The 13159-nt window shown below is 40.8% G+C and overlaps 1 protein-coding gene across 1 annotated transcript in view; it reads left to right on the top strand.

Annotated features, from left to right (window-relative positions):
* Positions 1–845: 845 nt before the first annotated feature.
* LOC124159607 (Ca(2+)/calmodulin-responsive adenylate cyclase-like) overlaps positions 846–13159 on the top strand; it is a 398052-nt gene continuing 385738 nt past the window's right edge. Inside the window, exons 1-2 of the mRNA XM_046535531.1 lie at positions 846–1050; positions 10371–10875. Coding sequence (XP_046391487.1) covers positions 10378–10875 — 498 coding nt within the window. The 5' untranslated portion in view covers positions 846–1050; positions 10371–10377. The remainder of the gene's footprint in view (positions 1051–10370; positions 10876–13159) is intronic.

Here is a 13159-nt window from a genome sequence, read left to right as displayed (position 1 = left end):
TTACATGGGACCAAGCGTTTATATATTATCTTACCTAACTTTATAACTTGACGCGCAAAGCCATTAACAGTGTCAGTAGTAACTTTTTTAATGATTTCTTTTGATTATGGCTCAATGTATTTTGTTATGATATGCTTCTGTCTTTCTCTAAGTCTTCTTCTTTCGTTGGATTTTTTCGCGGAGGTAAAGGATGTATCGAAATAAAGCCATCTTTTTCCCCTTTGTTTCGTACTCGCTTTGAAATCGATGGCCGTCGGATATCGTTTCATCATTGTTTCCGTGTTTTCTCTCTTTTAGTGTCTCCTTCCGGTGGATATGTTTCTCCGATTACCGTGAGATGCTTTCGTCACGATTAAAAAACAAAGCAGCACGGGTTTTGAAGAGAAAGCTCTTGTAAAGCGCAGCTAACTCTCTTTGTTCAATAATTATCGGACGCGGGTGACAAACATATGTAAATGCAGGTCAAAGAAAACTAAAAAAAGTTAAGATGATGATAAAAGAAGTATCCAAAGAAAATTCACTGAGGATTACAAAGAATTCTTTAATTGGAAAAGTAAATAAATCGGACTCGGTGGCGGTGGGCTAAAGTCCTCGCCTTCCAAGAAATAGGTCGCGGGTTCGAGTCCCTCCTGATTGGGTTTCCCCTACCGAGGGCATGGTTGTTATTGTACTTTTATTAAATTTGATGAATACCCCGATATAAAATGCCAGTATGAGCTGTATTCGGTGGTTTGGGAAGGAAATAAAAATAAAGCATGCAATGAGTCGAGCTGTCGACTCCTGTTCTGGATGTGTTCGTTCTGATGGTTGGTTGAATGAGTGATTTATTTTGTGTTTGCAGACGCGCTGGTATTGGAGTCGGGGCGAGTGAGGTCCCTTCGAGGGCCCACTGCGCCTCAACACAACAACAGCAACACAACAAGGCGGACAAAAGGGGAGAGAATGCAACCGACGCGGTGAGACGCCAGCGCTGGTGCGGAGGCGCCACTAACCACAGGAAAAGAAAGAGCTGTTGGAAGGACTCTTGCGCAGAGATCCAACTCTATAGAGGTAGGCGTGCTATTTACTTTCTTCTCTCTATTCGCACATGGAATGCCCAATGATGGCAGCACTATCACCCGAAGAAAGTTCTAAGGTTTTTAATCTAAGCCTTTGTTATTAAAGTTTTCTACCAATTAGGGTAGGTTTACATGGTGTGTGTAAGAAGTATTCTGGCAGACTACCCTCCCTTCATGAGCTACCCACCTCTTCAATTCACGATAAGGCTTATTCCTTGTGTTTCTATCTATAAATCCTATTATCTCCCCCGTTTACCCAACATTCTTACCCTAATCTAACACTGTTTTCAACATCCTCTCCCCGCTAAGAACTCGCTCCATCCATACCCTGTGTCTCCTCAGCATCTCATCTAAAAGCCGCCTCTCCTCACCCACCATCTCCAGCACTTCATCGTCCCTCCTCCTCTCCGGCCACTTCACTTTATCCTCCTCCAGACCCACATCTCGAACGCCTCCAGTCTTTTCTTCTTCTTTTTCCTCCTTGCCGATTGTCCATATTTACTCTCCGCACCTTAGAATGGGGTCAATGGGCTCTTTTTTCAACTTACTTGTGCTATAACTTTTGACTACGTAAAGCAGCGTAGTGTATTCAATTCCACCTTGTGTGTCTTAGCCTATATTTGTGATTCATTACCTGAGACATCTTAATATTTTTATTGGTGAGATCTAATTATCTTTTTAGTGGTCTGATCCTATTGGTCCACGCAATGGGGTGGATAGACTCTTACGCGATTTACACTTGCAGGTTCTATCCTCCTTTAACCTTGATGAGTAGGCTCAAGAAACAGTTAACTGAAAACATTGATTTGAATTTCTACATGTATTTGTCTTCATTTTTATGTTAAAGGTGCATTTCTATGGTTAACAAATGCCTACAATTATTAAATTCTTTTCAATTTTGATATTTATTCGCAAAGTAGTGTATTTATTCCCAAATACAACTTCTAAAACTTATGGAACTTGCTGTCATCACTCAAAGTGGGTTTGGTCTATTCTGATGTAATTTTGTCCTCGTTGTAGCCTCTTCAGTTTCGGAACTCATGTAGTGAGTAACTACCCCTTAAAAAAGTAGTGGAGAGTGTTACGATGAAATGGTTATCTCTATTCCTTGAAAATTATAATTCTGTCCGCTCTAAGTTTTTCGACATCTGGGGATATAACTGTTTGACCACCCTGAGGTATCGTGATCGCAGATTTCAGATTTCGTCTGATGACCGAGTTAGGTGTGTTGTATTCAAGGGCAGCATTACGAATAATTAGCCTTGATTTCACAGCTTCCACAGCCTGTTTGATCTCTTCGGAAGTCCTTTTGATGTACCATTTTTCTCTTGAGTCAGGCTTTCAAAATCGCGACATAGTTTTAAGTGAGCCTATTCACCCCTTTTCAGACGATATTAGCGTCTATCTTGAGGAAATTGGCTGCTGATTTCACCTGATAAGTTTAAAATTAACAAACTTTAGGAGTAGGAAGAAAAATATCGATTTATATGATAAGGAAAATGGCAAAAACTTTGCCTCAACGGTTTTCGAAAGGTAAACAAAGTTTTCCGGGAGCTTCGAACAGCTGTTCGAGTTGACTGACGAGTGCTGGGATAGATCTCGACTAAAATGGCTGCCAGACAAAGAAACATCAATCGATGAATTGCACCGCGGAATCCATCTCACTCGAAACCCCTTGATATTTTCCATCTATCTGTATTCGTTGGCGGTTTGTATGAATCTAAAAAAATCCTTGAAAAGTGAGTCAATTCACCCCGTTGGGCCTATTCACCCCGTTTTAAGGTAAAGCACTGCGCTCCTGATCAGACCCTTCACTAGCCTTTTCTTTAAACTCTCACATAACGATCATTTCATAGCTCACTCCTGTTCACGAACGCCTCCTTTGTCAGCGCAATTCCCTTCCTGATGTCCTTACTACTGTATCAGCTTTCCCCTAATTTGCTGCCCAAATGGTAGAATATCTCCACATGCTCAAGTTATTCCACACCATATTTTATCGTTAGTCTCACATTCCTAGCTCGCGGTGCTTTTGAGGTATGACTCGCTTTAACATCTGCTCTGTGGATCTTATTCTATGCCTTTATATGCCGTGTCCCCTGTCTACATTCCTTCTTCGATAATTTTATTTATTCCGCCGTGTTTAATATTCAAGGGTGAATAGTGGACTGTATTAAATTTATAATGCCGCCGAATGGTACTTACAGATATTCGGAGGCTTCATTGCCTTGGCGAGCTGGCGCGTGGCCTCCGAGGCAGTTCTCCTCGATGTTCGAAGCACACACACCCGTTCCGTCTTACTACTTGCTAACAACCATCCTCGTCTCGAGGATAAAAAAAAGAACCTTTTGCCCTCTTACGGCGAACACCAAAAAACAAATGAAAAACAAAATGCACCACTCGGCGGCAATACAAAAGATAAGTTTACCGAACATAACCCACCCACCAAAATTGGGTGCCAATTTTAATAATAATTATGAACAAGTAACGTCATGAGTGCTCAGGGAAATATGAAGAAACTACACAAAGAGCGTGCTAACTGAACCTGGGAAGATAATGAACAAAGGTGAGGTTATAAATTAGGTTCTTCACTCTGAAGGGGGCCATCATCAGAGACTTAGTACAAATGGGCAGCCCACGGATGGGAAAGGTTCAGCACGAATGTTCCCTAAGCAACGATATGTACAAGAAAATGAACAATTGCCCTGGCATACGAAAGAAAAGAGAAACAAAAGCAAACAAATGAAAGGAAAAAATAGATTATTGAACAGGCAGTTTGGCCAGTTTTGAGACTGGGCGTTTAAAATTACCAAACGCTGTTCGGACAGTGCAAACTCGCACTCGTCCATCAGTTCCTTGATGAACATCAATAATTCTAGCCAACGGCCATTGCAAAGGAGGACTATTCTCCCTTTTAAGAATCACTAAATCTCCTCGTTCTTAATTTGGATTTTCCAAAATCCATTTTGACCTAGATTGCAATGTGGATAGATACTCGTTCGTCCATCGATTCCAGAAATGTTGAGAGATTCGTTTCACAAGTTCCCATCGGGTTACTCTGTTGATTTTGACATCTAAAAGGCTTGGTTCGGGGATAGCCACTACTGGTGTGTCAATCAAAAAATGTGCAGGTGTTAAAACTTCCAACTCGTTGGGATCCGATGGCAAAGAGACCAATGGTCTGGAGTTTAATATCGCATCAATTTTGGCAAATACGGTTGATAGTTCCTCAAAAGTTAAAATCTGGCTACCCACTGTCCGTTTTAACAAACCTTTCGCCGACTTGATATTTGCCTCCCACAGACCCTCAAAGTGAGGTCCCTCCGGGGGATTCATATGCCAAGTGATATTTGTGATGGAGTATTTATCCGAAATTTCATTACCCTTTAATAAGGCTTGAAACTGTTTCTTTAATCCGGTCAAACACTTATTTGCGCCGACAAAATTGGTGCCACAGTCAGTGTAAACATCTGAGCACAGACCTCTTCGAGATACAAATCTCTCAAAAGCCGCAATAAATGCCTCTGTCGAGAGACTAGATACAATTTCTAAATGACATGCCTTGGTTGCTAAACAAATGAACAAACACATATACGCCTTCTGTTGTTTTTCATTCCTTCTCAAGGATTTCATCACTAAAAACGGTCCTGCAAAGTCAATCCCTGTGTGCAAGAATTCACGCGCAGGTTGCACACGAGGAGAAGGCAAGTCTCCCATTAATGGCACTTTAGGAGCACAACGCAATTTGAAGCAAGGGATGCATTTAAAAATTCTCTGCCTGATTACACTTCGGGCAGAGATAATCCAAAATTTAAAACTTAACCAATATTGTAAGGTATCTGGCCCTACGTGTAAATACACCTTGTGATAATAGTCTATTATCAAGTGAGTCAAATGACTATTTTTGGGTAGCAACAATGGATGCTTCCGTTGATAAGACAAATTTGAGTTTTGAAGACGCCCATCCACCCTGAGACAACCATCTGGATCAAGGAAGGGATTTAAGCGTTGAATTCGAACTGAACAAGGAAGACCTCGATTTAACCGATAAATGTCCTCTTTGAAGTGACATTGCTGAGTCATTCGAGTGCGAAGTATCAATGCCGAATTGATTTCATTAAATTTCAGATATCGACTGATGCGATTATTTGATTTAACCCTTGTGTTGGTAATAAATCTCCGACAGTATGCCACAGTTCTCAACAAATTGGACCACGATGAGTGGCGTTTGATAAATTCCAAATGGGTTCCAGAAATACTGTGAAGGCGGAATCATACCAGATGTTTACTTTCCGATAGTTGATTGAATTCAATTGGTTGGAAAGAACTGATTTTCCAATTAACAAAGGGTTCCGATAGCCAAGCGGGCCCATGCCACCACAAATGTTGATAAACTTGTTCACTTCCCCCCGACTTCCTATACCTGCTGCATTATCTTGAGTTTTAATGTGATTCCAAGTAATACCGATCGCATTTTCCTTGATTTGCATGATACGATGAGCAACAAAGGTTTTCAAACGATGGGGTGGGGTGTCTAACCATGTTAGAACAGTGCTAGAGTCTGTCCAAGCAAATACGCGAGTTATTTTCACCATTCTCGAGATACTATCAAATACAAATTTTATAAGTTTGGATAACAGGACAGCTCCTAATAGTTCCAAACGAGGGGTTGATTGAGTTTTAATCGGTGCAACTCGTGTCTTAGACAAAACTAAGTGAACACTTCCTTTTTCTGCTAAATCACCCATTCGCACGTACCCAGAAGCACAGTACCCTCGTTCAGAAGCATCACAAAATCCAAGTATTTGGGAAATGTAACATTCAATATACAAAGTTGTGTCCTTTCCTATCCATCTTGGGATTTTGACAGCAACTAATGATGGCAATTGTTTCACAAACTCTTTCCAAAGTTTCAAAGTAGAAGACGGAAGTTCATCGTCCCAACCCAGTTTTAATTTCCACAAATTCTACATTAGATATTTTGCCCAGAAAACAGTAGGGGCAATGCATCCTAATGGATCGAATATCCGTGCGATTGTGGACAAAATGCCTCGCTTGGTATTGGGCGTTTCCCATTGTCGTACATGATAACAAAATGTGTCCGACTTGACTTCCCAATAGATGCCCAACAATTTTATTGAGGGAACTTGATCATAGATAAAGTTCACTTCAATTTGGCAAAGATCAGACGGAAGCTCTTGTAACACCTCTACTAAATTGGATGCCCATTTCCGGACTTGAAATCCCCCCGCATTCATTAGATTATTCATTTCAATGATTAAACTCTTTGCCTTTTGGGGAGATGCGGTGCCAGTAACCAAATCATCTACAAATAAGTCCCGTGAAACAACATCTGTTGCACAAGGATATCGAAGGGCTCTATCTTTCCACAAATGTTTAATAGTGCGCATAGCTAAGTAAGGTGAAGAGGTGAAGCCAAAAGTTACCGTATTAAGTTCGTACTCTTGCAAATCAGAATCTAAATTTGGACGCCATATGATGTGTTGATACGCTCTCTCCTCAGGCCGAAGTTCAATCGTTCTGTACATTTTACATATGTCACCTATTAAGGCCACCTTATGCAAGCGAAAACGAATAATCAAGGCTGATATGTCTTGGTGAAGTTTGGGTCCCACCAGAAGCATATCATTAAGTGAAGTTCCTGTAGTGGTCTTGGTAGATGCATCAAAAACTACTCTCACTCGAGAAGTCGTACTACATTCTTTATATACAGAATGGTGCGGTATATAGTATTTACCGGTACACCATCCGACCTGAGACATATGGCCTAGTGAGATGTATTCGGACAAAATAGAGTTATATTCATATCTGCCTTGCGGATTCTCATTCAATTTCCTCTCCAGCAATTTGTATCGCCTAATGGCTGTCGTCTGAGAATCTCCTAATGTCGCCAAATAATCTATATTCTTAAGCAGTAAAGGAACAACATATCTGCCGCTAGGCTTTCGATAATGGCAATTAACAAACATTTCCTCTGCTAACTCATCCTGCGGTGACACAATATGAACCATAGGTGCTTCCTCTAATCTCCAAAAATTTTGTAGAGTTAAATCGAGATCAGATTCCGCAGATACAAGACAAGTAGAAATGTTAGATGACTCACTAGTTGCAAAAGACACCGAGTTTAATGGCCCAATAAGCACATACCTAAAAATCGAAGGCCAGGCTGTGGGGATTCCACTTGAACGAACCACTGGCTTATCCAACATTATATCGGATAACATATCTGCTCCAAGCAAAATATCAACTGGCCCTGGTTTGTAATACTCCGGATCGGCCAATTCTAGGAATTCAAAATGATGGCGTACTCTATCTGGGACTTACTCCGTGGGTTGTGTTGAGCTTATCTTTGGTATAACAATGGCATTTACTTGAAGCTCAGGACCCCGTCGACGCGGTCGAATAACTACAGAAGCCGTGCCCTTGGTGGATGTAATCGGAGTAGCGGCTAAACCAAAACAATTGACCAGCGATGATCAGCGAGGAATACCTAGTCGTTGCTGACAGTCCGTTGTAATGAAGCTTGCTTGAGAAGCAGGATCAATTAGAGCACGAATAGGAATGAACGTTCCTGACTTGCTCTTTGCAAGTACAAGATATGTCCCCAACAAAACCATTGAATAATGCAAATTCATCTGGCAAGCAGAACATGAAATTGAATTTGACGAACCATCCACCTAGACTACAGCTGATTCAGAGTTTACTGATTCAGTATTCTTAAGAAGTTCTGCAGCTGGTCGATCATTTAAAGACTGTGCCTTATCACTTGTGGCTTGAGATTTGTGGACTACATTATCGTAGCGCAAGTTTCGATTGCATACTAAAGTATGATGTTTATTATTACATACTTAACAAAGATTTTTGGAAAGACATTGCTTTGAGGAATGTTTCTCTCCTAAACAATTATAGCACAGCCCTTTTGTTTTCGCCAATTCTCTTCTCTTCGTCATCGGTAGAGAAATGAATTTCTCGCATTGATATATCTTATGATCACGCGAACAAACAGGACATGATAACTTCTCTACCTTTGCTATATGAAAATGAGAAGTTTTCTTTGCAAAAGATTTGGTTGATGAACTAACTTCTTTCAATGATATAGACTGTGCGCTCTCCTTTACTCCCGATGATCGGAGAACGTTAACGTAGTCGCGACCAAATTTTAAAAGCGTGTGAACCGATGGAAAGTCCACCCGGTTATTCTCAAGTTCAAAAATTTTCCTTGAGTCTTGATCCATAGCTCGAGATGCTAAATAGAACAAGATAAATTCACCCAAATTAGGTATGTTCATCGTCTGCAATGCAATCACATTTTCAGAGTATGTTTCGATGAACTTTTGCAAAGAATCCAGAGAATTATTCTTCAAACATGGATAGTTAAACAACTTATCTAAATAATGAAACGCCAACTGGCGTTTATTCTCGTACTGTTGGATCAAAGTTTTCCACGCTATTTGATAGTTTTCAGCGATTAGCGGCAAACTAGTTACAAGCCTGTGGGCATTACCTCGTACGCTCGACTCCAGATAATAGAATTTTTCAATGTCAGTTAATTTAGTGTTCAGGTGAACAAGACTATTGAACACATCAAAAAACGGCTTGAAATTCTCAATTTTCCCATCGAAGGAAGGCAGCGTAATTTTAGGTAAATGCACCGTTCTATCGTCGGATTCATTCGAAGAGGCTCTATTTGACGCTGCAGGTATCTCCCGAATCAGAACACGTCTTGCCACAGCTCGTATTTCGTGGTAGTAGCCTTCTACCTTATCGAATGCCTGTAACTGTGGTGCCTCTTCCTTATCTAGCTCTAATTCAATTGCCATTTCCCGCAATTGATCCGATAATTCAACGAAGGACTTATACTGATCATCGAGGAGCAAAAACCTTCTCTCAAAAAGGTCTTTATCTACCGCGTTGCCTTCGACCGTCATGGATATTTCGTGTAACTTTTCAATGATGCGCATGTTCTCTTCAAATTTAGATTTAGTTAATCAAAATCTCCCCATCAGCCTATTACTCTTCTCTTAATCGGACATGATAAATCAACTTCACTCAAATGAATATGAAACAATGCTACACAAATGGGAATGCCTGACACAAATCCAAAAGAAAACGACCAAAGAATAGCAAACATACCAATGAAACAACAAGGAACAAATATTTCCCCAAGCACTCGCCACGACAAATAATGATTTCAAATATAATAACCAACAAAATGATTACGATGTGGATTCACCAAATGGATCCACACAACAAATGTGCGATACGGTAAGCTAAATCCGGCCCGAAGGACCAAAAAAATGTTTAATATTCAAGGGTGAATAGTGGACTGTATTAAATTTATAATGCCGCCGAATGGTACTTACGGATATTCGGAGGCTTCATTGCCTTGGAGAGCTGGCGCGTGGCCTCCGAGGCAGTTCTCCTCGATGTTCGAAGCACACACACCCGTTCCGTCTTACTACTTGCTAACAACTATCCTCGTCTCGAGGATAAAAAAAAGAACCTTTTGCCCTCTTACGGCGAACACCAAAAAACAAATGAAAAACAAAATGCACCACTCGGCGGCAATACAAAAGATAAGTTTACCGAACACGCCGTATTGCATGATATGGCCGATAGTAATTGTCATCTTCCTAACGTTTTCAAAATACTTCTCCCCTACTATTCCTTTAACTTCTGCATTACTCACACGACTTCCACATCCAATTGATCTTCATCACTCCTCTATAACACCCCATTTCGAAAGCTTCGAACCTTGATTTCTCCGCTGCTGTCATCGCCTTCTTATACCTAATTTCCATAAAGAATCATCCCCCAAATGTAAGTCTTAATAAATTGCTTCGTAACTTAAACGCTTATATTCGTGGTTATATGATTGGACTTTCTCCTTTCCCCCGGCCGTCCCTATTAACGTGGCTGCCCAGTTATCAGAATGCCTTCGCCTCCGTAAGTTTATGGTTTCCTAGTACATACGAATTTGTTTCCATCGGCCTGAGATAATTCTCTTCTATTGTTAACCCCTTCACTTCGCATCGATTTCAGCTTATACTTAGCCATTTTCTTTTACACATTCATCACAACTTCCTTATCATCTATTCAGGCAGGTTCTTCTGTCTCTGCTATCACTACATATTATTCTGTAGGTTCTTAAGGTAGAATGCACTCGTATAAAATATCTGTTTTACCTTATTTGTTTAAAAGTTAATGAGATTTTATGAACTCTATTTCTGCATTATGATGTTTCGCTCTGTTCTGTTGCCGTATTTAATGAGGATGTATATTTTTTCCCCACAGTTTCAGGATGGACCACAGCGTGAAGGCGATGCAGCCCGGCCGGCCCTTGTCGGCCCTGGCGCATCGCATCCTGCACCGACACCGCTTCGAGAACGACGAGTTGGAGGCCTTATATCGCCGCTACGCACTCCGTCTGCAGCACTCCTCCGTCGCCTCGGCAGCCGCGCTCCTCTCCCTGCTCGCCGCGCTCTTGACCGCCCTCTACGCCTCGGCGCCGTACCGCGCCGCGACGCCCGCTTCCAGCGCGCAGGCGGCCGCCGCGGCGACGCCCGTGGCCGTCGTGGCGGCGGGCGCGGCGGCCGTGCTGGCCGTTCTGCACGCGCCGCAGCTGAGGCAGAAGGACGCCCGCATCCTGCCGTGGGCCGTGAGGGGCCTGCTGGGCCTGGGTGCGGTGGTGGCGGCCGTCGGGACGCCCGGCGTCGTGCCGCTCCTCGCGTCGGGCAGCGTCAGAGGGGACGGCGGGGGCAACGTCATCGCAGCAGTCGCAGCGGAAGGCGCGTGGCAGGTGGGTCTGCGCTTTTATCTTACTCTGTTTATTTGATCTGGCAAATTGTGAAGCCCGATCGAAAACGAGAATAATGAGGCAATACTCAGAAGATACCCACACTGGGAAGTTCAACTTATTCGGCGAGATGTGGTTTTTACACCTGTTGAATGAATAGAGGATTTGAATGCCCGCAATTAGACATTTAAGTACAATTTATCTCAACAATATTGGAGCTCATGACTACTGTAAGCGTAAAAATGATTTCCCGCTGTACTTTGCAAATTTATATGTAGACTCTAGTGCATGCCATAATAATGAATGATACGTCATTTTAAACGATATTTTTTTATAAATTCTAATTTATTTTTTGTTTAATGAAAAGTTCAAAAATCAAGAAACGCGAGTGCAATAAATGACTCCACGCGCCATTAAATTAGCCATTTTGTCAACTTCATGAACTTTGTAACTCAACGTAGGGAAAACTACTACGTGTACTACATTCATCTTCCACAATAAGTTTCAAACATTAATGTAGAATAATAAAATGGCTTTTGCGTATTTTAGAACGAATATTTTGTAGGAAAATAATTAAAATGTTTAAACACTATCTAGTCCTACAGTTTACCCCGAAAGAAAAAATAAAATTGATAGAAACACTTCTTAATTTATTTGCAATTTTTCTATGAACATAAAATTTTTCAAATGATTTTTAAATGAAAATAAAAAAAAATGTTTTTTATGTTGAATAGTTTACCTATGGGCATTTAAAAATCCACCAGAGCGAACGAATGCTGCGTTGCCACGTCTTGCGCGCGAACCTTTGCTTCCTGGTAACCCGCACTGGCCCCGCGCGGCCCCGTTTGGCAACATGACATTAATAGAAGTTACTAATATTCACAAATACCAATATTATTTTATAGAATATGGATCATTTTACGTTATGCATAGATTACGGTTATAGTATTTAAAAAAGTTTAAACATTATCAAACTTATGCCTTCTATTTTTATGGGGTCTATGTCGTTTGAGGTTGACGTAAACTTTCACTTGGTGTTTAGTTATTTACTTTTAGTCCCATTTTTCTTATATTTTCTTATGTATAATTTATTCCGCATGTATTCTAGTCGGACTTCTTCGATCTTTCAAACTTTCGGCGAAAATCTTATCAGAAAATTTAAAACTAAAAAATGTCGACTGCCTACAAGAAAGAATGAAGCATCATTATGATCTTGAAGGTTGGATGTGACCTGTTAATGAAAAGAAGCATTGAGAATGACGAAGTGACTTAGGAATAGCGTCTTTGGCATATGGAAACACCTCATTTCGTAAAAAGCGTCTTTCGGAATACACAAAAGGCGTACATCCCAATAACGAAATAGCATCTTAGGAATATCGAAATAGGGTCTTCGGAAAGCCGTAATGGAGTCTATGGAAAAACGAAGGGGCGTTTTGTGAATTCAGAAATCAGGCCTTTCTGAATTCGTTCGGATTTCAGGTACTATGGAAAATAGCATATTTCAGAACTCCAAAAAAGGGTCTATCGGTATTCCAGAATCCCTAAATACCGTCATTCAGAGTTCTGGTATTCAGAAAAATAGCGTGTTTTGGAATTCTGCCATTCCGAAATACCGTCTTTCGGATTGAAAATAGCGCCTTTTGGAATCCTATAATTTTGAAATAGCGTCTTTCGGATCCAAAATAGCGTCTTTCGGATCCTAAATAGCGTCCTTCGGGATGAAAAGAGCGCCTTTTGGAATTCTGTAATTGCTAAATAGCGTCTTTCGGATCCAAAAAAGCGTCTGTCGGGATGAAAATACCACCTTTTGGAAATGAAAAAGCTACTTTTGGAATCCTGTAATTCTAAAAACCGCCTTTCGGATTAAAATAGCGCAATTCAGAAAGAAAATAGCACCATTTGATATTCTGTAATTCCAAATATAGTCTTACGGATCAAAAATAGCTCTTTTTGGAATAAAAATAGCGTCTTTTGAATTGAAAATAGTGCCTTTTGGAATTCTTAAACTTCGAAATTGCGTATCTTGGTTAAAAAAAAGCGTATTTCAGATTAAAAATATCACCTTACGGAATGAAAAGAGCACCTTTCGAAAAAATAGCACCTTTTGAAATTATGTTATTTCGAAATAGCGTCTTTCGGTTAAAGTATCATATTTTGTGTTAAAAATAGCGCCTTTCGGAATAAAAATAGCGTCTTTTGGATCCAAAATAGCGTATTTCGGATCCAAAATAGCGTTTTTACAATTCTGTAATTCTAACATAACGCCTTTCGGATGAAACATAGAGCC

This window comes from Ischnura elegans, chromosome 5, assembly GCF_921293095.1.
Source record: "Ischnura elegans chromosome 5, ioIscEleg1.1, whole genome shotgun sequence".
Taxonomy (NCBI): Eukaryota; Metazoa; Arthropoda; class Insecta; order Odonata; family Coenagrionidae; genus Ischnura; species Ischnura elegans.
This window is presented reverse-complemented; position numbering and strand designations above follow the sequence as displayed.